This window comes from Miscanthus floridulus, chromosome 18 (assembly GCF_019320115.1).
Source record: "Miscanthus floridulus cultivar M001 chromosome 18, ASM1932011v1, whole genome shotgun sequence".
In the NCBI taxonomy this organism is placed as follows: Eukaryota; Viridiplantae; Streptophyta; class Magnoliopsida; order Poales; family Poaceae; genus Miscanthus; species Miscanthus floridulus.
In genome coordinates this window covers 2,249,195-2,275,805 of record NC_089597.1, presented here as the reverse complement: position 1 = coordinate 2,275,805, position 26,611 = coordinate 2,249,195, and the positions used below count along the sequence as shown (strand labels likewise).

Genomic DNA, 26,611 nt, shown 5'->3' with positions numbered 1-26,611 from the left:
AAGTGACGAGAGGCCGTTCACCACTCATCAGTCGTGGGTGCCATCACTTTCAGGCCTCGACGTCGATCTCATCGAGGAGGCATTCCATTCCACGGACCACGGCGGCATCAGTGTCTGTCAATTCCATTCCACCTATACATGCATGACCCCGTCATCCATGCCGCGTTCGGAACCACGACGATTTCGCAGGGCTCGAATTTCGAGAGAATGAAGTAAGGAAAGTTCTCCACGTGGGAAACTAAGGGCTTAGGGTTCCATATCATGCCCTCGATCAATTGACTTTGAAAGATTATTTCCCAGAACGCTTGGTCAGTCAGTCAGTGCCTCCGTGGTCACTGGTCAGTGGTCAGGCAGGCAATCAGTCTTCTGCAGTTCTGCTGCAGCTGCAGGTTTTGTTCAGGAACCCAAGTCTTTGAGCAGAGCCTGCATGCATGAGACTTGGAGGTAGCATGCGAGATGCAGGGAGATGTCTGCACTCTCTGCTCCCAGTGCACAAGTATACTCGCACAAGAGATTGTGAGATGTGGAGGCCGTGGCTTCAGATGACCGATTCAAGCTACCTACATCAGTCATCTGTAGACCTAAATTTTCAGTCAGAGCTATATATGCCAATACACTGGCTACTTGTTCAATGTGTGCAGGTCCACAGACTTGAATTCAGTCTTCTAAATCTTCGTTGCCACAAGTATATATATTTTTATTTATTTTTAGGAAAGTTGCCACAAGTATATTTGAAACGGCTAGCAATTCGACTTCTAGAGACAGAAGACGAGTATATCTATCTAGGAAACTAGGCACAAGTTCCACGAAATTTTATACCACGGCAAGGTCAAAAATAATGTTCATTAATTAAATCAGGTAACTGTCTGATACAAGGAACATCGAGCAATTCAGAGTTGTGTGATATCAAAATGCCCAGCAGTCCAGTAATAACATCAAGTAGTTCTAAAAAGAATAACATCAACTCAAAGTTGATCACAATGTAGTTTCAGCAAACCTAAAAAACAAACATAAGCACTGCGTATTCAAAGCTCCCATACTCCCCTAGAATTTACCACTACTTACGCAAACACAAGCAACACCATCCCAGCAAGGTGAAATGTGCTGAACAATATCATCCTCTGTTTTCAGATTTCTTTTGCAGCTGGAGCCTAAGGGGCAAACCTTGAGGAACCAACCTGATGAGAACAATCTAGTTGGTCCCCCTCTCAACCTGAAGAGGCTCAGGAAGGGCAGCGTCATTGTTCTGCAACTGCTGTCCCTGCTGTGGGTCGTCATTGTCAGTAGCAATTTCTCTACTGCTATGAACCCGGTGTAGACTACAGTTTCTCGGCTCAGTGCAATTGGTATGCATGAAGTTTATTACCAGCATGGCACATAGGGTGAGTCCATTGACAATGAAGAGACCTTTGAAGCTCTCTAAACCTAGACGTACGGAATCAGTATCGGGATTGTCATAATCATGGGAAGGAGCTGTATCCCGAAACCATTTCTTTTGAATCTGAAATCCTTCACACCCCTCAGTTATGTTCAAGATGGCCCTTGACAGATCGGGCACCAACGGGGAGCCTCTAGGGAAAACCTGCAGAATATAAAATTGATGGTCAGGTGAGCATGGCATGAAGATTGTATGGTCTATGGCACAGTTGCAGGGAGCTTACAAAACCAAATCCATCAGTCCTGTCGATGGGGCCAACTATTTGGAACTCTTTTCCGTACTGTGTGAGGAAAGAATTTATATAGGGGATCTCATCAAAGATGGCTGACACCCCTCCATGCTTTGATCCCGTCCTCAATGCTTTCGCATATTCCTCAAGTGTGCTCAGGACCTTTATCTTTTGCGCATCAAACTTGAGTCTCTTAAGCGTCGCATACACAAATGATCCATTCTGGTACCCAACATAATCTCCATTGCGCAAGAGTTGCATCGGATCAGTCACCGAAGGTTGGAGCCTCTTAGCAGTAAGCAAGGATGACAAGCTTGCTGTATAGCTCTGCACCAATACAAGCACCACAAAGCACCAAATCACCACCACAACTTTTGAATGAAGTTTCTTGAGAATTTGATCTGTCACAAAGTAAATAAAAAATGTATTATTAAGAATTCAAGCATGAAACAAAAAAATTACAACTTTGAGTTCAAAATATTACAAAGACAAATGCAGTTCAGAGTGCTATGCAAAACAAGGATACCATGAGAAAAGGTCAAAGTGGAGAAAGTAAAGTAGAATGCTGTGCTGAACTGTTTCCATCTTGATCCATTGAATTTATCATTTGTAGGATGTTCAATCGTCCACACAACAAGACCGGTGAAGAAGATAAATACCATAGTGGCAATCCAGAGCTCCTTTGTTAGAGGCTCTAAGAAGATCCACATGGTTGCTTTACCATCATTCTTAGCTAAGACAAGCATTGCGACACCAGACTCTGTATATGGCATTGTGAAGTCGACATATCTAGATCGATTGGCAATAATTGTCACATCACCCACTGCTGCATCAAACTTCTGTCATCCAATAAGGAAAAACAAGGGGAGGAATTAGGAATGTAAGTATCATTGGGCAGGGAAAAATATGTGATAGCAATTTAGCAAGGAAAGGCTAACCTTGAAGTACACCTGGGATATCAACTGGTCATAAGAATTGGCACAATCATAGGGAATGTACTCATAGCGCAGAGCATATGGAAGTCTATTCACAGCAGCCTCGAAGACATCAATGCTGTAACCACTAACACTTGATCCGTTGGTATTATGATTAGCCTCAACATTCACAAAAAATTTGAACTCACGTCTCACAGGTACGCCAATCCTGAGTATCTTTGCATTTACTGGGAAGTCCCAACCTTTAGGCACTATGGTTGAATCTCCTGGCCAAATGACAGGTTTTAGAACTTCACCAGCGCTTGAAGATTTAACCTGGTCTCCGACAGGGCTCGATTCTAAAAGCCTCGACAGCCCTGAACCAGGGCTCCAAAATCCAATGCCTCTTGCTTTTTCTCCTACCAAATTAACAACCTCATAAATGGGAACCTGCGTATGCCCATCAACGAACCTGAATCTCCCAGCCAAACCATTAAAGTTTGCTTCCAAAATGGAACTAAGGAGTTCTGGCCCAACAGGAGAGGCCAGGAGACCATTAACTAAGTTCTTGCCCACATCCTGTGGTGTCTGAAAACCTATATTTGAGAACCCAACCCTCTTAGTGTCCTCAACTGCAGTTGCAACTGCCCATGCCACATCATACGCCCAGTATTGGTAGACAGTGGGTCTTGTAATCCTTACATCATGAGCCTGTCGGTACTTAGCTCTGAATAGTGCATCAAATCGACTCACAAAATCAATAATCCCTGCAGACTTTGCCACATATGGCCGAAAACTGACAATACCCTGCATGTTTTCAATAGTATGTTGGGGAAGTACATCAAGGACGACACCAACATTGTCCGTGACAATCCACACATATTCCTCTATCATCATACCAGCTGCTGAAGCCCGTGCAAAGAAATGGGAAGCAGGGCCTGGCAACATATGAACGATGAAGACACGTGTCTGCATCGTCATGAGCTTGTATAGTTCCTCATCAATGCGATAATCAGGGCAAGAAGCGGGGATGGCTGCACGGTAAACGATATGTGCCTCAACATCTTGAAGGGCATTAGCAATTGAGGGGAGGATACCCACACCATAGTTGTCGTCTTCATAGACAACAACAATGTTTTTCCAGCCATAGACCTCAACAAGGGCGGCAATTGAAGCAGCCTGGAAGGAGTCCTTGGCACAAGCTCGAAGGAAGTAGGGGACATTATACTGAGTGGCCGCATCACCCGTTGTTGAGAAACTAATGACAGGAACCTTGGTCTTGTTCGCTAGATACGTAACAAACTCAGCTTGTAAAGTGCTTTGCGGGCCAATGATAACGCTGACCTTGTCATTATGAATGAGATCTACTGCTGCAAGAAAGAGGACAAAGGTACCATCAAATGTGGCACATGGAAATTCTCTTTAAATTCAAGTTAACATTAGCAAGCTGTGGAACTAGATCAATGTTAAAATGCTGAGGTCATCCAATATTCTGAAAATTACTACAAGACAACAGAAAGAAGTTTTCTCAGGGAATGACCTGACTTTATTTTTCATGCCTAATACCTATCTTCAAGGGATTTCAAGGAAAAAAACTTTTTTCATAAACTAGATAAATAAAAAACTAAATATCGTTGAAGTTAAAGAAGAATGATGGCACTTCTGTAAGGTTGCAACTGTTATGAATGGCACTCCTTTTTCTTTTTCCTTTCCCCTTTGGGAGAAGGGAGGCGAGCCTTCATGAATCAGATATTAGGTCAATTCAAATTTCTTGCAATAATTCAAATTTTTTTACAACATACTTTGCGTGAAATTACATTGCCGATTCGAATGTAGAAATTTGCAATAAAAACGTCTGAATTATCTTGTGGGCCGTTTTGAGGCCGAAAATGAATGAATCATGTGCGGATCTCCCGCCCACGCCCCATTCCCCCCGGTTTGAACCTAAAAAAAATCTTGCAAGAATGCAACAGAGAAATTAGGAGCTGAATCATTACTAGCCAGGATTCAAGAGCAATTTTCTTTTCCGAATTCGAGTGCAGTTACCTACCGAAAATGCAGAGTGTACTCACGGGGAAAATAGAATGGAATCCCACAAAAAGGGAAAAGAATCAGGAGGCCACAGGATCTTACCTGCAGGCAGGAGATCAGAGAGGGACCATTCGATGGACGCGCTCTAAAAGATAGGCGCAGATCCGTGAAGAGGTCTGGAGAAAAAAAAGACTGAAATCACTGATAAATAGGAAAAAGTCTACTTAACCCCCCACCTATCATACTTGGTCTACTTCAACTCCTCAACTATGAAACCTATCATACTGTAGCGAAACCGCCGCTGAAAAACCGCCCAGGGGTAAAGCAGACGATTTTAGATAGTTCAGAGGGTAAAACAGACGGTTTCATAGTTGAGGGGGTGAAGTAGACAAGTATGATAAGTGGGGTTAAGTAGACTTTTTTTTCTAATAAATAGGGATAGGGTACTGCGACTGCGATGGTGCTCTGCTTTTCTGCTCCTGGTTCTCTACATTTCCAAAAACACCCTACATTGTACTATTTTCAGCATTTGATCTCTTTTCTTCGAAATAAAAACACAAGACCATTTTTAATAATCCATTTTTTCTCAAACTTCATTTATAGAAAATTTTGGTTTTGTAGAGTATTTTAGGTTTGGGATATTTGGTGCACTAATGCCCTGTTCGCTTGGAGGAATTTAGAGGAATTTGGATAAGTCTGGAGGAATTTGTGAGAGAGCGAACAGTGTTTTCAGCCGAGAACGGTGAATTCTGGCTGAAAAACTGACCAGCCAAACTGCCCCTTAGTTTGTTTATATACGTAGCTTTGAAGACCATGGTATTCCTAAATTGTCATCTTTGGGAGTTTTAGAAACTCTAATTGATGCCTTTTTTCCATAAAGTGTTGTCTTGCATATTTAGTTTGGCAATACTTTCACAATATCCCAATTCACATCACTTGAAAATTTCTAGAAGCCTAGGACAAATAACTCAACGCCTACCAAAGATCCCTAGGTTGATGGGCAAGAAAGAGAGGCAAGTGACAAAAGTGTCACTCCCGATTCATCCATGCCAAGTGGAAAGAAGAGGGCCAATGGATAGGAAGCAAGCGAAGGAGAAATCGAGGAGTGGAGGGGATCGAGGACCATACAAAGAGGTCCTCCAAAATCTTATTTTGGAGAAAGAGAAATTAAAAGAAGAGAGATAAAGGAAAGCAAGATTATACATGAGCATAAGGTCTCGGTAGAAGAGCACAAAATGGAGACAAAGAAGCGCAAGGCTGACATTGAGAAGCAGAGGTTGAGGTGGGATTAAGAACAAAAGATCATGTTTTGTCAACATTTTGGAGATGTATGTGAGAGCATATCTGATGGCAGTTGAGGGCACAACTTGTAGCTCAAGTGCTCAACAGATGACACATTCAAAGATAGCTTCTGTGGATCAAGTGGTGCACTGGGTGGAGCTAGTGAGGCTAGTGATGGTGATGGCAATGAAGACAATTGATGCATTCTTGTGTTTCATGTTTGTGGATTTTATGTTGTGATTGATTATATCTAATGCGACGAACCATGTCGTTTCAATTTTAATTAACATGTTTGAATTCGTGGTAAATATTAGTCGTTTGTATGAACTTGTAACATTTAGTTTGGAGGCCAAATAGATATAATGTATAGAGTAAGTGTGAAATAGAGTAAATAAAAAAGTAGTGGTATGATTTAAGGGCCCGTTGAAGTTGAACCCAAAAATCGCAGCACCAAAAGGTAGGAAGTGCTCCAAATCAAATGTATGGACCTTGCATAAGGTAGTGTTTGTTGACGTAAACGTTATAGAAACCACAGCGTGGTTGCAGCATAGGACTGCTAACAAAGTGTATTGTACTACGTCTTTGCATTAGACTGCCACGACGCATGTATTTGCTCCGAGGGTGCCACCGTTGAGAAGACTCAGACGTGAAGAGGACAGATCTTGGAGTGATGAAAAACAATTTATGAAAAGAGAGAAATTCATTAAGTATTCGCCTTCCACAGTGTAGCGATGAAGTAGTGCTTTTTTTTTTTTTTGAGTTTTGGGCGTCACTTCTAGTGGTGCTTGAACATTGCAGCGGCACAATTTGGGTACGCCAGCGATTGCTCCTAAAAATTTGTTGCTGCATCCGGCCAGATAAGGAGATAAGAAGCGAGTTGGATTTTTCAGTTCTGTATTGTGGGTCTTACTACAGGAGGGAGTGATGTTGCACGTTATGGTGTTAGAAAAGATTCCTCGTGATATTGACAACAAGGATCAGAACCTAGCATTAACATCAATTGATTTGCTCAAGCCTGGTAAGAGATCATTGCATGCCTCTACTCTGCTCTGCATTCTGCAGTTCCAATCAAACAAATGGAATGCCGCGCGCGCACACACACACACTAGTGAAGCTTTACGTTGTGGAAAACCTTGGTCAGCCTGCTGAAAGACGCCTTTTTCACTGGTCTATCGTCTATCCAGTTCAATGGTTGATGGTCAAGGGCACGATGCATGTTTGGTGTAAAATGACAGCCGTTGCAGGTAGGACATGGACAACAAACACATGAAGCGTCATCAACTCCAAGACGAGCAGAAAGAAAATAATTCCTGGACTCTTGGCTGTCATCTAGCTACAGGTGCACGAGATCGAAATCTACCTACTAGAAAACGAAGCCACTGGGCATATATATACTCCTATGATGTTAGGTACAGTACTAGTAGGTGTCAGTACTCGTTACACTGACAAGCGAGCTTTGCTTGTCAGACCTCACGCCGGTTGCTTGCGGAGATTGAGGCCGATCTTATCCAAAAACCGGCGCTTCTAATTTACTCTCTCTGATTTAAAAGAAATATAACTATAGATTTATATAAGTCAAACTAGCTTAAGTCTAATCAAATTTATAGTATCCCCTTCCATTTTTTTTAAAAAAAATGTAACTCTCACCTTCTTGAAAAATCAAATAGCTTTAAGTTGAACTAAATCTATAAAAAAGAGAGTTACTAACATTTATCATATAAAATAAATATTATTAGATTAATTATGAAATACAATTTTATATCTATATCTATACCTAATAATAAAAAGGCAAAATTTCTCCCCACCTATTATTTGGTCCGGCCATCCTTAACTAACTTTATGAATGTAGAAAACCGCCTATAACCCTTCTCTTTATATAACTAGGAATCCTAATCCAATTAGATCTCTCATATTTCGAGTGAATAAGAATCTTAACCAAATAGGAAAAATATAACAATATGATCAACTAGGAATCTTAATCGAATTAGATCTCTCCAACTCCGAGTAACCGGAATAGGAATCTTAATCCAAATGCAAAAATATAAGAATAGAAATCTAATAAAGAGGAAAGAAGGGTAGAATTTCTTTGTACTTGCACAATTGCAGATTACTGCAATAATATAGAACGCTGAAAAGGCATACAGGCAGAACCGCATACATTTGAAAGAAGCCATGCAAGTGCAAGCGGCTAGATATCACAAGCAGCGAAGTGAAGGAGATATATATGCAGTATACAGTATACAGTATATACCTGCGGCGGCGGCGGCGACGACGTCACGTTCGGAGTCCTTGACGTGGAGCCGCACCCTGGTGGTGGCGGCCGGGTGCGCGGCGTAGAAATCCTCCAGCGCCATCTCCAGGCTCAGCAGGCTCTTCTTCCCCAGCCCGGTGCCAAGGTCCAGTATCACCCCGACGTGGACCGGCACCGTCGCCGTCGTCGTCTGCGCGGCCGCTCCAGCGTGGGCGTGGGGAACCCCACCCGCGACCGCGAGGAGCGGCAGGTAGACCAGCACGACGACGGCCGCGGCGCCGGCGAGTAAGGGACCAGCGGAAGGAGCAGCGCGCGCGCGCGCGTCGTCGTGCGGCATTATATATGGTCGGTGATCAGTGGACGGCTCTAGGTTCGCTAGTACCTAGAGTGGCGTCTCGTTCGCCCGCAGGTACTGTAGCAGCTCTAGGCATCTGTGGCGTGAATAGAAGAAGGCCGAGGGAGACGGCAGTCCCGTGAGCGTGCGTCGTCGCGTCGTCAGCGCATCAACGTCATTTCTGACGCCCTCTTGTCGTGCAACGAAACGAGCACCTTGGCCAGTGGCCACGGCCCACGGACGTCGGACGGAGCCATAAGAAACTGGCTGGCCGGATCGGAAGCCCCGCCGCACATGACGCTTGTCGCGGCCCGCGGTCCCTGGACGAGTCGCCGGCCGGCGCCAACCGGGCCGGGGCGGATCGACGCGTAGTAGCTTTGTAAACACACGTTCGTCCAACACACGACTCGAGAGTCGAGTCTGTCGAGACACACGAGGCCACGCACGCGCGTTCAACCGCTCCGATCCCCTCCCCAGACCCCAGCAAGCCAGCATAATCTACCAGCATGTTGATCCGTCCGCCGGTCAAGGCCTGCCTACCTGCCTGCCGCTGCCGACAATAGCTAAGGGCATGTACAACGCACAGAAGGCTCGTTGTCCGTAAGTTTTTATACCTTACATACAGACGGCTAAATAGACAGCAGACAACTTATACAATGAGCCCTTTATTTGACTGTCTACAAACTATTAAATACATACATGCATCTATGATCAAGCATGAATAAGATCTCCGTGTGACATTTTGTTGCTTCTTTGACACAAACAAGATCAAGCATAAGTAAGATGAACACAAATATATTATTTCTTTTAAACCATCGATTTAATATGGTATATTAATAAATATAAAATGCAAGTATATTTATAAGCATCCGATTGTTGCATTTTTAATATGCTGAATATGTGATTTCTGAAGTTCTTCTTGATAGCTTCAGAACTAATACCTTGCAACTAAAACAGGTGACCTTTACCAGGAGATTACCAAGCAGCCAGATCCTAGACTTGAGGACCTATCCATGTAGGATCTTAGCACTTTGAGAAATGTCGGAATACCTTATGAACGAATGCAAATACTTTAGTGGGACATTGAATCGAACACCTAGTGAGTAGGTGCGAAGCGAGCCTTGTGGTGCCGTCAGGGACCCAGCTGCCTTGAGGGTCTCACCCGTCGACCACCAGCAGAACCCATCGTAGGTGAGGGCGACCCCTAGCCTCGCCAGCGCCCTCGTACATCAGCAGAACAGGCACCACAGCGAGGCAGACACGGGCCCGGAGGAGCACCAGTCTCGCCAGCGCCATCGTACATGACCGGAGAAGGGTGCCGCGGTAGCGCCGTTGCCGCCATCGGAGGGGGATGGGGATTTGCCGTGTGGGGGTTGGATTTTGGCGCATTTCTTGTTTTCCCTGCTTGCCGCAGCAGGATCCCTCGCCTCGCCGCCTGGAGACGACGCTCCATACAACGCTGTTTCAGACGGCGACAACACCTGGGAGCATGAGCCGTTGCCGTCGTCTCACGAGACGACGGCCTCACTGTCTCCGGTGTCTGCCAGGGGTGCTTTTGCAAAAATGATGGCACGGAGACGTCTCAAAAACGTCCGTTATACGTGCCCTAAGGATTTTTAGATGGGTTTGTCAGATACTCCTAGTTTGGAGTACATTTATGTTGAACCCAACCAATAGGCAATAATCGTCCTGTTCTTCAGCACTACTTCAGCAGTATTTTTCAACAAATGTACAGTTGTGTGGCAAGTCCATGCTCATCCCGGCTCAACCCGTTTTTTGGGCATCAATCATCATGTACTCAACATATCCATCCTCAATCTTAGTGGGCGAGCAAGTTGGCTACTAGGGCCACCCTAGGGTTGGATATGTTTTCCATGTTGCTAAGACACTTCACACCCTCTGTCAACACCTTAATTTCGAGTCATCTTTGGCTCTAAAGTCATGTGTGATCATTATATTATGACACCTATCGATCTCCGGTGGCATTGCTAGTCAATTCACTTCCATGCATGCCCGTTCAAGAGGGAGGATGCCACCCTACCAAATCCTAGTAAAGACTTTGTTTTCAAACTAGTCGACATAGCTTCTCAGACTACCCGATAGTGCCATGCAAACACTGTGTTGACTAATCAACTAGCCAAGTCAAATTGGGTCGTTGAACCGTCTGTGCAATCCTGCAGTGACTCAGCACATGCATGCAGTCAGGTGCCAACGCCCCACAACCCTAGGCCTCACATGTCAGCTCAACCAGCAGCAACACAACATTAACCTCTTCCACTTTCCCTTTCACTCTCTCTTCATATTCTTCCTCCTATCTCTCTCTACCATGGAGAAAGGAAAAAACCTAAGGAGCCATGCCTTGAATCCACCCTCCATCTCCAACTCCACACCCCATTTTTTAGGAAGATCCAGACCCCAAGGCGTTCATCATCCTCTACCTCATCTTCCTCATAGTGAAGCAAGATTTGACCTTACCTCACTCCACGGGGGTGGTCCATTGATCACATACAAGGGCAAAATGGTCATTGAACTTCATAGCGGTTTGCATTCTCTTGGAATAGAAGACTCCTATACATGACGAGACATGATGGTATGAAACAAATATTGAATTCAATCTATATTTACCTTCAAATATGAAACAAGTTGTATGTCTAAACGTTGTACTGATTATTTCGAGACTAATATGGTTTGAAACACAAAAAATGAGCTACAAAGTTGTAGATCTTGCTGAGCTTGATGATTTTCATATAAGTCCACCTGCATATGGAAAACATATGATTATTGAAAGATACACAAAAAAGTCAAAGTGACTTATAATTTAGAATGGAGGGAGTATCTAAGATTGGTCGACCCACCTACACGCAAAAGAGATTTGATGATGATGTCAACATATGATGATTTTGCTCATGTCAAATACTTTTCCTTTTTGTGAGGGGTGTTCCTTTTTTTCTTAGACTTTTTTATTTTTTTTCATAGAAGGCAAATATTTGTTTCGCCGTGACAATTGTTCTGTTATTGGTTTTCATTTGTGATGCCAATTTTTATTCATGATACCTTCATCTTCTTTTCATCGCTACATTACTTTTGGTTTATGGTAGTATGTTTTTATTCGTCATAATTTTACTCGTGTTATTTTCATTCATGAAAGTAAAGTTTTTCTGGTTCATGCAAATTTAATTTAATTTTAATAGATGACTTATATATATTTCTTTGCCACACAACAATTTGTTTTTCATACTAGTTACTTTTTCTACGGCTATTGTTGATTTTAATATTTTGTGCATGCTAATGTATTTTTTATTTTTTCAATCATAAATTATATATATCATACAAACAAGAACAAACAATATTTTTTGAAAGAACTTTTGTTTGCAAAATAATGTCCTGACGTCTGTAAGGTAGCGTTGCTGAGGTCAGCAAAGCCTCGCCGTCAGAAACCCAGAGCAGTTAAGCAATTTTCGCGCGCCCGCGAAAGCCGAAAACGCGAGCCCCTTATCCTACTGAAACCAAAAATTGAATTCGAGTCGGAGTCGTAAGCATTAGAGCGACGCCGCCGGCCACCACAATAGCAGCTGTCGGCTCCCCTTCCCTCCACTTCTGCCCATCGCTTCTTTCCATCTGGATTCGCAATTCGCTTTCTCTCTGCTCTCCGCTCGTTTTTCGATCCCAGATTCCCACTGCCTCCTCTCCCATTCTCTCCTGTTCGCTCCGTTGACTGATTTGTTACGAGAGAAAAATACGGTTCGTTGGTTGAAAAAAATATGGCCGAGCAAACATGGCGCAAGTTCAGATCATGTCTGTGGCGGTGGTGCCGACGGCTCGCAAGCGTTCGGCACCGGACCAAGAAGCACGCGCTGCTGCTGACGCGAACAAGCGACCGCGGCACAGCGGTCTCCGGAGCATCGACGAGTTCGAGCTCTTCGAAGTGCTCGGGGAGGGCGCCGAAGGGGTCGTGCGCAGGGGGCGCGACCGCTGCACCGGCAAGAAGGTGGCGCTCAAATGGATCGGCCACCCCGACCGCCGCGCGCTCGCCATGGAGGCCGGCTGCCTCCACGCGTGCCGCGGCCACCCGTCGATCATCGGGATCCAGGATGTGGCCGCCGACCCCAGGACCGGGGACGTCCACCTTGTGTTGGAGCTGGTCCACGGCGGGGTAAGCCTGCGCGACTCCATGTGGAGGCCCTTGTCCGAGGACGTGGTCCGCGAGATGATGCGGCAGCACGTAAGCGCTGCCAAGATGGTGTGGGCTTCATCCATCGCGACATGAAGCCAGATAATATCCTCGTCTGCCCTTTCGGCGAGCTCAAAGTCTGCGATTTTGGATCGGCGACGCGACAGAAGCCTGCCGGGAAGGAGCATGAGGCGTACCCCGTCGGGACGCTGCAGTATATCTCGCCGGAGCTGCTCAACGGCAATTGGTACTACGGCCCTGCTGTCGACATGTGGGGGCTCGGGCGCGTTATGGCGGAGCTTCTGAGCGGTGAGACTCTGTTCCAGGCGGAGACAGGGCCGGAGATGCTTGACGAGATGTCCGAGCTTCGAGATCGGATGGCCTCTGCTGCGGGGAAGCTTGATCCGGAGTGCGTGGCAGATCTGTCGGAGGATGGTCGTGATGTGCTGACGGGCCTGCTGGCCTTCTGCCCTGAGAAGAGGCTCACCGCAGCGGAAGCGCTTGAGCACCCGTGGTTCAAGAACTTCAAGTCACCCTGGATAAATGACATTGTTTAGTTATTAGATCGATAGTAGCTGTTTCTTGATGTAGGATTGTAGTACCACAGGGACTATTTCATTGCATTGTAGTGGCTTAGCTGATTCATATAATGTTATGAAGCAACCTAATTCATTGTTGCTTCCTTGCCATTTATTTGTTGTTTGACCAATCTTTGTAGCAGGAATTGATCAGTGTAATATTTGTTCAGTGCAATAAAATGTCAGACTTTGTTTTATAAAATGTGCCGATCAAGGCCAACGTGCGCCGGTGGCAGCTCGAGCGCACCGTGCGGGGCACGCTCATGGCCATCATCGACGAGCGCCTGGCCTCGGCTAAGGAATCCAAAGGCTACGGCAACGACATGCTCGGCCTCATGTTGGAGGCCAATAATGCCGGCGACGACTATAGCAAGGGGCGGCAGGCCATGAGCATGGACGAGATCATCGACGAGTGCAAGACGTTCTTCTTCGCTCGCCACGACACGACCGCCCACCTCCTGACCTGGGCCATGTTCCTCCTCGGCACCCACCCCGAGTGGCAGCAACGGCTCAGGGAGGCGGTGCGCCGCGAGTGCGGCGGCGCCGACGTGCCCCTCAACGGCGAGGCCCTCAACAAACTCAAGCTTGTAAGTAATTAAATTAAAGCCCTGATCGGTCGGCCATCAACGAGAAGTACAAGACTCCTGTGACTAAATCGACGGTGCCGTGGTTAATCTGCAGGTGACGATGGTGCTGTACGAGACGCTCCGGCTGTACGGCCCGGTCAACACTATCGTGAGACAGGCGACGGCGGACGTGGACGTGGACCTCTGTGGCGTGAAGGTGCCCAAGGGCACGCACCTGGCGATCCCCTTCGCGATGCTCCACCGCGATGAGGAGGTGTGGGGCGCGGACGCCGGCGAGTTCGACCCGCTCCGGTTCCGGGACGGCGTGGGCAGGGCCGCCGCGCACCCGAACGCGCTGCTGTCCTTCTCCTTGGGCCCGCGGTCGTGCATCGGGCAGGACTTCGCGATGCTGGAGGCCAAGGCCACGCTGGTGCTCATCCTGCGGCGGTTCGCCTTCGAGCTGGCGCCGGAGTACGTGCACGCGCCGGCCGACTTCCTGACGTTTCAGCCGTCGAAAGGGCTCCCCGTCGTGCTCAGGCTCTTGGATCCGCACACTCTGGCTAGTTGAGACATGTGCCTTATCGACCCCTCTCATCCCGTGATTCCTCATGCTAGTGTCAGTGTCACCTTCTCTTGTGTCTTCTTCTCTCTTATCTCCAGCAGGCTCCACGGCGGCTCCACGGCGTGGACGCCCCATGGGCCGTGGAGGTCGACGTCGACCTGGTGGGGGGAGTTCGGTCCCCCAGCGAGCAAGCGAGACTTGAGTAGTCCCCTTGTGGCAGATTTCGGCGGGCCCTAGCGGCAGATGTCACTTTTTTTCTCTCCTCTTTCGCATCTCAAATCCATTCAAATTTTAGTATACATGATTTTTTTTAAATGATTTAATAAATTTTGTTCAGAAATTGTTTGTGGCTGATTTTGTGCAAACAAAATTTGTTAAGAAACTTTGCGCATAATTCTTTGTTTTAACAAATTGTACCAGAAACTTTTGCTTGCGCAATTTATGTCCTGTTTTCACAAGTTATGTGAGTATCTTTTTTTTCTGTTTCATATTTCTGTCGACAAATTGTGAGTATAGCTTTTTTTTTCTTCCACAAATTATATAAATAATAATTCTTTTATGGTCGACTGTGAGGGGGAGAGGAAACCCCCACGTAGATTTCATTTCAGACGTCCCAGTTAGCCCAATAATTCAAAAGGGTACACATAATTTCTTGTTTGTATAATATTTTTTTCCAACTTGCAACCGCCAACCAGACATCATTTCTTATTTGTATAATATTTTCCCTACTTACAAACAGTGCAATTTCTTGGACCGTTGGGATTGTCACGCAATTCACAACAGAGTGAGCTTCCATTCACTGATTAGCACGCCGCTATTGATGCCCAATTCACAGTGCAACATGCCAAATGAATAATGTATAGATGAGGATTAGGAGAAAACAGGATTGTTTTGGCCCACAAAGATTTGACTCACCAAGAATGATTTGTTTCGTTTCTTTGTTTCTTTAACTAGCAAAGTGGCAAGCGCAAAACACACGTCTACTGTACTCTCAACCCTAAGTACTCTCAACACTTCCCTTTCTTTTTCTTGTTGTTCTAGGTTGCTTTGGTTTTTCAACCACCGTCTTAGTGACTTGTAACTTGCGCAACGAGGGCTCTCTCATAGTTGCATCATATGATTGTGTTCCTCTTAATGAAACACGTCTAAGGGCATCGCCAGGGCATGTTCATGAAAAACTACCATAGTACAATTGCGGCAGAAACTCTTTGAGTCAATCCTCAATCTGCGCTTGGGAGGACACTCCGGGAAAATGGCCACACACTGGAGACTTAAATTGGTTTTCATCTGGCCCAAAATGCATTCCATGGTAAAAAGCTATGTTCAACGATGTCCTATTTGTCATAAGAATAAATCTAAAAATGTTCCATACCCTAGACTTCTACAACCTCTCCCTATCCTTGATATGGGCTTGAGTCATATTTCTACAGATTTCGTTGAAGGCCTGCCGAAGCCTAATGGAAAAAATGTGATACTAGTTGTTGCTACATGTTTACCGTCGGACGTTGTACCGTCCCTATGCTCAACCTGATAAGTCCCTGTGGTGTGGCCAAAACATGTAACCTCATGTGTGCCGGCCCTTTCATTTGCCTTCTCTAGGTGTGCCTTTGGTTTCAGAGCCCATATCTCTCCATCACTCCGCAACTTCAATGCATGGGCGTGTCTATCGTTGAACCAAACAACAAGCTTGTAGAAGGTGAATTGAACGATTGCATTCATGGGCATACCACGTATCCTCAATAGCAACTTATTGAATGACTCAGCCATGTTGCTGCACTGAAACTCGTACCTCCATCCACCGACATCGTGAGCTCTTGTCCATTTCTCTAAATCCCTCATCAAACCTGTGAGCCATTGTCTACCTTCTGTATTTGATGCGGTTCTGACCTGCTCCAACTTTTTCTTAAAGTGCTTATCCTCAAGCTATCGAGCAGCCTCCTGAAACAGATCAAAGTTATCCGTCACACCATCCTTCCGGAGTAGATTCTTGGCAAGGTGCCGAGTACACCAACGATGGTGCAAAGGTGCATACCCCTCTATCTTCTCTCGCACGACATTAAGTATGCCCTGGTGCCTATCAGATATGATGCCAACCTCCCTACCAGGCCCAACCACATTTATCCGGACTAGCCTCAAGAATCATCCCCAACTATCATTGTTCTCCTTCTCTACCAAAGCAAATGCCAACGAAACCAACTTGTTGTTCGCGTCACAGGATATGGCTATAAGAAGTGTGCCCTGCAATATTCCCATCAACCGCTTTGCAATGTGGGTAGATGTCAACTGTCAATGCTTCAGTGTCAGCACATGGTCAGCACAATTGTGTGGCCCGACAACTTTTGTGGTCTTCCACTTTTCGGTGACCTATTGCTTTCTTGCACAAATCCTCCATGGGCAGCGTTCCTTGTCACACACAACTGTGTAATGGCGCTTCGCATATGAATGCAAGACCTTGTAAGGTCTCTTTCGTATCACTGCAAATGCCTACAACCACCTCTTCAATGCAGGGAGGTCCTTGAATACCCTACCCTTCTTAATTACCATGTTAGGGCTGGCCTTAGGAGCTTCTAGGAGCTCATCATCACGTCCTTCTGCACACGCCTGATCGGAATGAGTAAGATCATTGAACTCGTGACCTCTTGGATTACGATGGCCGGGAAAGATACGCCTTAGCATCTCAACATCACTCTTTGTCAGCTCTCCAACAGGATGATCATCATTAGAATCAAGCCTTTGCCATCTCATATGGCTCCAAATCATTCATAATTTCAACACTATTGGAGCCATGGAATCCATCTCCACAGTGCACTTGCGCAGCAACAGTGGGCATATCCACATTGTCAGGAATGTCTCCTACAACATAAGTAGGAAAATGAGGAAAGAATGAAAAAAATGGATGTAAGGAAGGGGGTAAGCTCCCAATAACCATGCGGATAAGATATTTACTCGGATGATTCTGTGTCAACTGTCAAAGGAAACTCATGAGGAGGATCTACCACAACATCATGAGTTTGACAAGCATCCCCAACTAGCTCATTGGGGGTAGAATGAGCATCAGGAACCATAGGTGCAACCTCCACATCCATATCAGGTTTTAGGACGGGAGGGTCGAAGTGTGCCTGCTAACCCATTGGTGGGGAAAACCCATGAGGGATGGGATCAACTAACACCTGACGCATAACCATGTTCAAACTTTGGAACTGGCACTTCATAGTCGATCTCACATAGTTCTCCTGCTGGTCTGCACACCCAATTGGGATCATCTTCCTTAGGATGTTGGAAGGGTAACCTAGGTGAAGTACACCCTCCACTACAATGCCACCATCATCATCAGCTCCATGGCAATATAGCTCCTTCTGAGAGCTTGCAACCAACTCACTAAATGAAGGCTTCCCATTGAATAACATAGGCACACTTTGCATCTCAACAAACTCAATATATCCATAGCGATCTCTTTCCACGGTGCCTCCATGATATATGCTTACTAGGTTGTCCATCTAGTAGTTCAAACAAAAATTGAAATACAATTCGTTTAGTCCAAAGTAGCTGCTATATAGTACCTCTCTAATAGATACTAACCAACTACACCCTAAATAACTATGTCACTAGCTATCTAACTATATTTATCTCACTAACTAAATCAACTAGCTATCTAATAGCTATATCTATGTACCTATGTCACTAGCTATCAAACTATATGTATCTCACTAACTAAATCAACTACCTACATCATCAAATTTACTAGAAACTACCAAATAATCAAAGTAGCACTACAATTCAAGCTAATTAAGTACCTACATTGCATATAAAAAAAATTCCTGTCCAAGTCAATGCAACGATGCGACGCGGACGCTGGGACCAGAGTAGGATGGGGACGCGGAGGACGGGATCGATGGCGAGGTCATGGCGCGCTAGGAGTAGGGGCCGTGTCGCAGCCGGGCTCACCGGATGGAGCGCCTATGCGCGTGGCGGACGCTGCGAGCCGGGACGAGGCGGCGCGGGCCGAGAGGGGCAGCACGTGGCCGGCACTACGGGGGCCAGCGCGGGTGCAGGCCAGGAGGTCGGCGCTCGACGCAGTGAGGCGGCGCGAGTGGGCTGGGGCCATGGACGGCCGAGGCTACGCTCAACGGCGGGCGTGGCGATGCGGCGGCGCTGGCGGCGCCCTGGCTCAGGAGAGGTAGAGAGAGAGAGGAAGAGAGAAGTAAAGGGAGGGCCCATACATAAGACAGGGCTTGGCGCCAATAACCATGGCACCAAGCTCGGCACCAAGATCTACGGCGTTAAGATCTACGGTGCCGGTGCCAAGCTCGGCGCCAAGGTGCCTGCCAAGTCACCGCCACGTCTACATCGAGCCCAAGACCTAGGCGCCAAAATCTATGGCGCCAAGATGTGTAAGCTCGGTGCCACCAACGATGGCGTTGAGCTAAGGGTCTAGATTTTGAAAGCATACCTCCAGGGGCATATTTGTGAAAAAATTGAAAAAGGGGCTAAAAAACAAAAAAATCGGTTTCTTCGCAGGGTTGGTGCACGCCGAGTTCTCGATCGTATCCTGTTAGTTGCTCGACATGGGCACGGGGGGTGTAGCGCTGGTCGCCGCCGCCGCCACCGCCGTGGTGGTGGTCATGAGGCTGTGGATGGTGCTGCTCCACCTGGTATGGCGCCCGTAGGCCGTCGCGAGGGCGTTCGCACGGTAGGGCGTCCGCGGGCCGCCGTACCATGTCTTCGTGGGCAACAGCAAGGAGGTCCAGGCGATGCGGGGCGGCGATGAGCGGCAACACGCTGGACCTCACCTCCCACAACTACATCCCGCGCGTGATGCCACAGTACCGCGCGTGGATGTCACTCTACGGCAAGGTGTTCCTGACGTGGTCCAGCTCAACTCCGGCGCTGTTCGTGGGTAGCTACGACATGGTGAAGCAGGTCCTCTTCGACAAGTCAGGGCTGTACGACAAGACGGACCTGGGCCTAACCATACTATCCCTGTTGGGCATGGCCCCATCTTCACTAACGGTGACGACTAGTCGCGCCACCACCGCGTCGTGCACCCGGCGTTCGCCATGGACAAGCTCAAGTCGATGATGGGGGCGATGGCGGCGTGCGTGGCGGAGGTGATCTAGGCATGGGAGGCGTGTGCCGCCGCGAGCGAGGACGGGGACAGGGACAGGGTGATGGTGGAGGTCGGGCATCAGTTCACGGAGCTCACCGTCGATGTGATCTCGCACACGACGTTTGGCAGCAGCTACCGTGCAGGGGAAGGAGATGTTCCTGGCGCAGCGGGAGCTCCAGTTCATCTCCTTTGCCTCCATCAACAACGTGCGCGTACCGGGCATGCAGTACGTGTTAGAACCAAAACATAGGTTTGGAGCTGGATTTGTGGTTTCATTAGCCTAGCCACAAACCATGGTAGGTTAGGGATATATATAGGGTACCTTGCTTGTAACTTAAGAAAGTTACAACATATTCCAACTACTAAAGTAGGATAAGATAGATGATAAGGGTGCCGACACAGGCACCAACTATTCTAGGTAAGCATCCTAAGTAGATAAGCCTAAGACTTATAGCTGTCAGTACCGACCAAGACCAACGTGCGTCGCTGGCAGCTCGAGCGTACGGTGCGGGGCACGCTCATGGCAATCATCAGCGAGCGCCTCACCGCTGCGAAGGAGGCGAGGGGTTACGACAGCGACCTGCTCGGCCTCATGTTGGAGGCCAACGCCGGCAGCGACGATGGCCACTACTACAAAAACGATTTGTATCAACGCCATCCTTTCTTTGTAGGGGCGGCTCTATATTGAGCCGCCCCTATAAATGGTTGCCAAATGAGCCGCCCTTACAAATGGATTTGTAGGGGCGGCCGGTGTTATCAGTCGCCCCTAGAAATGGCCCGATTTGTAGGGGCGGCTCTATATCCAGCCGCCCCTACAAATTCGATTTGTAGGGGCGGCTCAATATTAAAGTGCCTCTACAAATAGACGCCGAGTATTAAAAAGTAAGTACTAAAATTTAAATTTTATAAATGATCTTGGATGGAGAAATAACCAAAATGAAAGTTGTAGATCTCAAAAATTTATGAAACTTTGTAGTTGACAACTTTTTGATTTAAAATCATCTTGTCAAGGAAAACTACGTTTGAATTTTTAAAAATTTAAAATTTGAATTTTTTAAACGACCTCGGATGGACAAACAGTAAAAATGAAAGTTGTAGGTCTTGAAAATTGATGAAACTTTGTAGTTGATAACTTTCTCATTTGAAATCTATGTTCGAATTTCTCAAATTTGAAATTCAAATTTTATAAGTGACCTCGAATGGAGAAACTATCAAAATAAAAGTTATAGATCTCGAAAAGTTATAAAACTTTGTAGTTGACAACTTTTTTATTTGAATTAGTTTAGGGCCTCAAATAATCAATTTATACTCAGTGTTGTATAATATGTGGGAAACCAAAATGAAACATAGACAACTGATTGTGAGGTGCAGTGGTAGAGGAGTTTACGCGTGAGCGAGAGGTTGCGGATTCGAAACCCGACCGACGCAAAATGTGCAAAAATTATGAAAAAATGCTAAAACGATAAAGTGAGGGTGTGTGGCTGCCGCTGGGAACCTTCTCGGATTATTTTTTTTTTCATGATTTCTGGATATTGAACCGCTCCTACAAATCGATTTGTAGGGACGGTTCAGTAATTTGTAGCCACCTCTTCGTAGAAGCGGATAGTAAAACTATCCCTACAAAAATTACCAGCCGCCCCTAGAAAAACGTTTTCTACGTAGTGGGCAAGATTAGGCAGCAGGCCATGAGGATGGACGAGATCATCGACGAGTGCAAGACCTTCTACTTCGCTGGCCACGACATGACCTCACACCTCCTCACCTGGGCCATGTTCCTGCTAGGCACGCACCCCGAGTGGTAGCAACGGCTTAGGGAGGAGGTGACCCGGGAGTGCGGCGGCCCCGAGGTGCCCCTCCGCGGCGACGCCCTCAACAAGATCAAGTTCATGAGCCTCCTCCGCCTTAAGCTTATTAAGCTAGCTAGCAGGAGTATACGCACACGGTGACCACCGGCGAGCGTGCGTCACAGACATGTTCTTATGTTGTTTCACAGGTGACCATGGTGCTGTACGAGATGCTCCGGCTATACGGCGCGTTGCCGATGATCGGCGAAAGTGGACGCGGACCTCTGTGGCATGAAGGTGCCCAAGGGCACTGTCACCGGAATGAGTATGATAGTAGTAGTGGAGTAGAAACTTAGAACATCGGTCGTCGGCAACGAGCCAGATGCCGCCGTCGCCTAGGCCACCGGCCGGATTTCTGGTTACAAGATCAAACTCAATTTGCCTTCCTCTCCGCGCTCTCCTTTTACAGGATGCACACGCACCCGCCCGTTACATGGGCCTGTTCCCTCCTATGCCCAATCCGGCCCACTGTAGCGCTTGTTTGGCTTCGAAGCCCGCCTGCTGATTCGTGGCCCATCATCCTGAGGCGCCTCCTTCTCCACCTGATCTACATGATCTTCAGTAGCGGTACCAGCACTGGTGACAATCTCCCCCCTTGAGAAATGACTTGTCCTCAAGCCGGAGCCCGTGGGAAATCTTGGCGCAGGGCTGCTTCATCTTCCCAAGTGGTCAGTTGAGATGGAAGATTGGACCACTGAATCAGGACTTGGGGAATAACCTGATCCAGTTGACAGTGGAGCCGATGATCCAAAATGCGGAGAGGAACCTGTAACTGAATGGATTGGTCAGGTAATTCAGTAGATACCTGATGAGATGCAGAAATGGTCTTCTTTAACTGGGAAACATGGAATTCAGGGTGAATGGAGCTTGATTCAGGTAAAGCCAGCCTGTAAGCCACCGAGCCAATTCTTTCAGTGATCTTGAATGGCCCAAAGTAATGAAAGCTTAACTTGTTGGAGGATCTGGCAGCCAATGAAGTTTGTATGTAAGGTTGCAGTTTGAGATACACCGAGTCACCAACTGCAAACTGACTGAAGGAACGCTTGTTATCAGCAAAGTGTTTCATCTTAAGCTGGCTCTGTTGAGATGTTGGCGAACAAGTTGAAGCATCAACTCATGCTCCTAGAGCCAATTGTTAAGATCACCATGTTGACAGGAGTCCACCACATCAATACCAAGTTGGTTAGGATCATGTTCATATAGAACCTTGGATGGTGTATAGCCCAAAGAAGAATGGTGAGAGGTATTATACCAAAACTCAGCTAATGGCAACCAAGAAGACCATTTGGTTGGTGTAGCATGGACAAAGCATCTAAGGTATGTTTCAAGGCACTAATTAACCCTCTCCGTTTGCCCATCAGTTTGGGGATGGTAAGTTGTACTCATATGCAGATCAACCTTGAGTAACTTGAAGAGCTCCTTCCAAACTTGACTTGTAAAGATTTTGTCTCTGTCAGAAATCAGCACCTTAGGAAGACCATGTAGCTTATAAATCTGAGTCATATAGACCAAAGCAATTTGAAATGCTGTGAATGGGTGAGACAATGGTAAGAAATGGGCATATTTGGAAAACTTATCCATCACCACCAAAATACAGCTGTATTTGTCTGACTTGGGGAGACCCTCAATAAAATCTAAGGATACTGTTTGCCATGCTCCATCAGGGATTGGTAAAGGAGCTAGAAGGCTAGGATAAGCTACCTTCTTAGTTTTTGCTTGCTGACAAACAGAACATGCAGAAATAAACTGCTGAACAGTTTGTTTGAGGTGTGGCCAAGCAAATAGTTTTTTTATCCTTTGATAAGTAGCTTCTGCACCTGAGTGGCCACCAATTGGGCTTGAGTGTAAATCTTGGATGATATTGTTTTGCAAAACTGCAGTGTCTCCAACCCAAATTCTAGATTTGAAATAAATAATGCCATCCACCAGTGTGAAATGTCCAGAGGGAGAACTAACTGACAATTCTTGGAGTAACTGAGCTGATTTGGGGTCCTAGAGATAAGAAGATTGCAAATCTTGAAGCCAAGTAGATTGCATAGATACCATGGCTGATAACTCATGGACAGGACCATGTGTTGTTATGGATAAAGCATCAGCTACCTTGTTATCCTTGCCTTGTTTGTAAACCAGTCTATAGTTGAGCCCCAATAGTTTAGTCAAAGCCTTGTGTTGCCAAGGTGTGGTCAGTCTCTGATCATCAAGGTGAATTAGACTTTTCTGGTCAGTTTGAATAATGAATTCAGCTTGTAACAAATAGGGCCTCCAATGGTCCACTGCTAAGAGTATGGCCATACTTTCTTTTTCATAAGTTGATAGTCCTTGAGCCTTGACACCTAATGCTTTACTGACATAAGCAATAGGATGGCCTCCTTGCTGCAAAACAGCTCCAATCCCTTTGTCAAAGGCATCTGTTTCAATCACAAAGGTCTTGGAAAAATCTGGGAGAGCCAAAATAGGTGCAGTCATTAAAGCTTGCTGCAAAGCCTGAAAAGTAGCAGTGTGTTCAGATGTCCAGACATACTGTACTCCTTTCTTCAGTAAGTTAGTGAGTGGTTTAGCCAGCATCCCAAAGTTTCTGACAAATTTTCTATAGTACCCAGCCATACCAAGAAAACTTCTATGTTCCTTTACTGAAGTTGGAATGGGCCATGTTGCAATAATTTGAACCTTGCTTGGATCAGTGGACACACCTTCAACACTAATCACATAACCCAGATAATGAAGCTTTTGTTTGAAAAACTTGAGTAATGTGAGAGAGATGCTCTTCCCAAGATTTACTATAGATAAGGACATCATCAATAAAAACCACCACAAATCTTCTCAGAAATGGTGCTAAAACTTCATTCATTACTCCTTGGAAGGTTCCAGGTCCTCCTGTAACTCCATATGGCATTACATTGTACTCATAATGGCCATTATGGGTTTGAAAAGTGTTTTATACTCTTCACCAGGTGCCATCCTGATTTGATGAAAACCAGAGCATAAGTCCAAAGAGGTAAACCAAGCAGCACCTGACAATTCATCAAGAAGTTCATCTATAATTGGAAGAGGGTATTTGTTCTTTACTGTCAGTGCATTAAGCCTTCTGAAATCTACGCAGAGTCTCCAGTCACCAGTTTTCTTCTTGACAAGCAAAACTGGGGATGCAAAGGGACTTGTACTCTGTTGTATCAACCCCTTCTGTAGCAACTCTGTAATCTGCTTCTCACTTTTATCCTTTTGAAAAGGATTATATCTGTAAGGTCTGATCCTGAAAGGTTGCACTCCTGGTAGAAGTGGTATTGAATGGTCACAAGGCCTGGAAGGTGGCAAGTGTGGCAGAGGTTGAAAAATGGCCTGAAACTTATTAATGATTACTTGTATAGCTGGAGGAATATATTCTAGAATTTCAATATGTTCTGCACCATCATGATCCACAGCATATAACTCAACTAAATTAAGAATAGCATCATTTTTCTGCATAGCTTGCAACTGAGCATTTGAAATTGGAGGACCCCAAGTTGTGTGAGGTTGGATGCCTTGAAGTTGAATGGAGTTGCCATCATGCTCAAATTGAAGCCATTTTTCAGCCCAATGTATCTGCATAGGGCTATGGGAAGATAACCAATCCATGCCAAGTATAGCATCATAACAACCCAGAGGAATAATTTTGAAGGAACATTGAAAAGTATGTCCTTGAATGCCTCACATCAGATTGGGCAGTTCATAAGCACAGAGTATCTCAGCGCCATTAGCTACTGTAACATGAACAGGAGAAGGTAAAGTTTGCCAACCTGATACCTTAGAGGCCAACTGCTCATTGATAAAACAATGGGAACTTCAACAAGCATGAATGCCTCCTGCCTAGCTAGGAATCCCCTTAGCCTAATAGTCATACTGCCTTCAGTACCATTCAAAGCTTGCATTGAAATAGCCATAAGGTCTTCACCAGAATCAGAATCTTCTTGAGTAACAGATGGAGTCTCTAATGTAGAGCCATCAGAGAAACAGTTCCACAATTCTTCCATAGCATGCAGAGATATTGCAGTGGGACACTTATGTTGTGGGTTCCATTTTTTACCACATTTAAAACATAAACCCTTGGCTCTTCTGTATTGTTTCAGAGATGATAACTTCTCATCACTTGTCTTTGCTTTAGCTTGATCAGAAATTTTCTTATCATCAAAAACTCTGAGAGGATTAGTGATGGACTAGAATGGCTGTTTGACATTGTCAGAAGTCTTCTTAGAAGAAGACCCAATTTCAATTCTTCTGGGAACTTGATCTTGCATGGCTTCCTCCTGCAAAAGTGCCAAATAACTAGCAGTATCCAAATCCTGAGGCCTACGAATCATGATAACTGCTTTAATTTCCTTTTTTAAGCCATCCAGAAACCGATTGGTTATAACAGTTTGAGGAAAAGATGGATCATGAGCCAAAAGCTGATGGACTAGATCACTAAATTGTTCAACATAATCTGTAACAGAGGTTGTTTGTTTGATATGGAAAAAGTGTCGAATCAAATGATTATGCTCATCCTTATCAAACCTATTACAGAGAATAGTTACAAAGGTTTCCCAAGACATCTTGTTGATAGCAGCTGGCATAGTTTGGTACCACAAAGCAGCAAAACCAACCAAACGTATGGTAGCACATCTTACCCAAATACTAGGATCAGTACCATAAACATCAAAGTATGTTTCCCAAGACATCTCTCCGAGTTAAAGAAGTGTCTGAGGGTTCCTGACGAAGTGGTGGAAATTGAAGGACTCCCTCTCCAACCTGATCTTTCTTATATTGAGCACCCTATCAAAATCTTGGATGACAAAGAGAGAGTCATTAGGAACAAAGTGGTAAAATTCTATGAAGTCCAATGGCAAAATCATTCGGAGGACGAAACAACTTGAGAACAGGAGAGTTATATTCTGGAGCATTATCCCCATCTCCTTTCTAGTTCACCAAGGTAATTATGTAAATTGAAATTTATTTTTTATCTGTTTTCCCACACTAGGCACTCACAAGAAATCTCGGAACGAGATTTTGTTTAATGGGGGTAGAGTTGTAACACCCTCGGTGTTACACCCTAACAAACAACTGAACCATGTCATGAGCATCATGGTTATGTGATAATGCATGTGATAAAGTGTGTAGATAAATTTCTTGTAACCTAAAATGACTAATAAAAATGCTAAATGAAAGTTGATTCAATATCTCATGTATATCAAGTAGGGTTGAAAACCAATTTTTATTGAGCAAAAATACTATAGAACATATATGTGGCACCTCAATAAAGCTTGAAGTACAAACTTTGTAGATGGCAATGCAA

The 26,611-nt window shown here is 45.6% G+C and overlaps 2 protein-coding genes and 2 pseudogenes across 2 annotated transcripts; 3 read left to right on the top strand and 1 right to left on the bottom strand.

The window, feature by feature from the left end:
- Nucleotides 1-836: 836 nt before the first annotated feature.
- LOC136521276 (glutamate receptor 2.5-like) lies at nt 837-3,983 on the bottom strand. The gene is made up of 4 exons (XM_066514984.1): nt 2,606-3,983; nt 2,194-2,506; nt 1,662-2,068; nt 837-1,582 (listed from the first exon to the last, which is right to left on the bottom strand). The coding sequence occupies exons 1-4, from the start codon at nt 3,560-3,562 to the stop codon at nt 1,193-1,195; spliced, it is 2,067 nt and encodes a 688-aa protein (XP_066371081.1). The 5' UTR covers nt 3,563-3,983; the 3' UTR covers nt 837-1,192.
- An 8,278-nt stretch (nt 3,984-12,261) lies between these two features.
- Nucleotides 12,262-13,300, top strand: LOC136523021 (putative cyclin-dependent kinase F-2; annotated as a pseudogene).
- Nucleotides 13,301-13,338: 38 nt separating this feature from the next.
- LOC136523022 (cytochrome P450 709B2-like) lies at nt 13,339-14,370 on the top strand. Its single transcript, XM_066516804.1, has 2 exons — nt 13,339-13,814; nt 13,909-14,370. The coding sequence occupies exons 1-2, from the start codon at nt 13,491-13,493 to the stop codon at nt 14,359-14,361; spliced, it is 777 nt and encodes a 258-aa protein (XP_066372901.1). The 5' UTR covers nt 13,339-13,490; the 3' UTR covers nt 14,362-14,370.
- Nucleotides 14,371-18,920: 4,550 nt separating this feature from the next.
- The window catches only part of LOC136522328 (cytochrome P450 709B2-like), a 44,121-nt pseudogene continuing 36,430 nt past the window's right edge, over nt 18,921-26,611 (top strand).

Coding starts and splice junctions, on each gene's coding strand:
- LOC136523022 (XM_066516804.1), top strand. CDS start 13,491: ATGGCCATCATCGACGAGCGCCTGGCCTCGGCTAAGGAATCCAAAGGC. Junction 13,815..13,908: donor CCCTCAACAAACTCAAGCTT/GTAAGTAATTAA, acceptor GTTAATCTGCAG/GTGACGATGGTGCTGTACGA.
- LOC136521276 (XM_066514984.1), bottom strand. CDS start 3,562: ATGACGATGCAGACACGTGTCTTCATCGTTCATATGTTGCCAGGCCCT. Junction 2,069..2,193: donor CACTTTGACCTTTTCTCATG/GTATCCTTGTTT, acceptor ACTTTGTGACAG/ATCAAATTCTCAAGAAACTT. Junction 1,583..1,661: donor GGACTGATGGATTTGGTTTT/GTAAGCTCCCTG, acceptor TATATTCTGCAG/GTTTTCCCTAGAGGCTCCCC.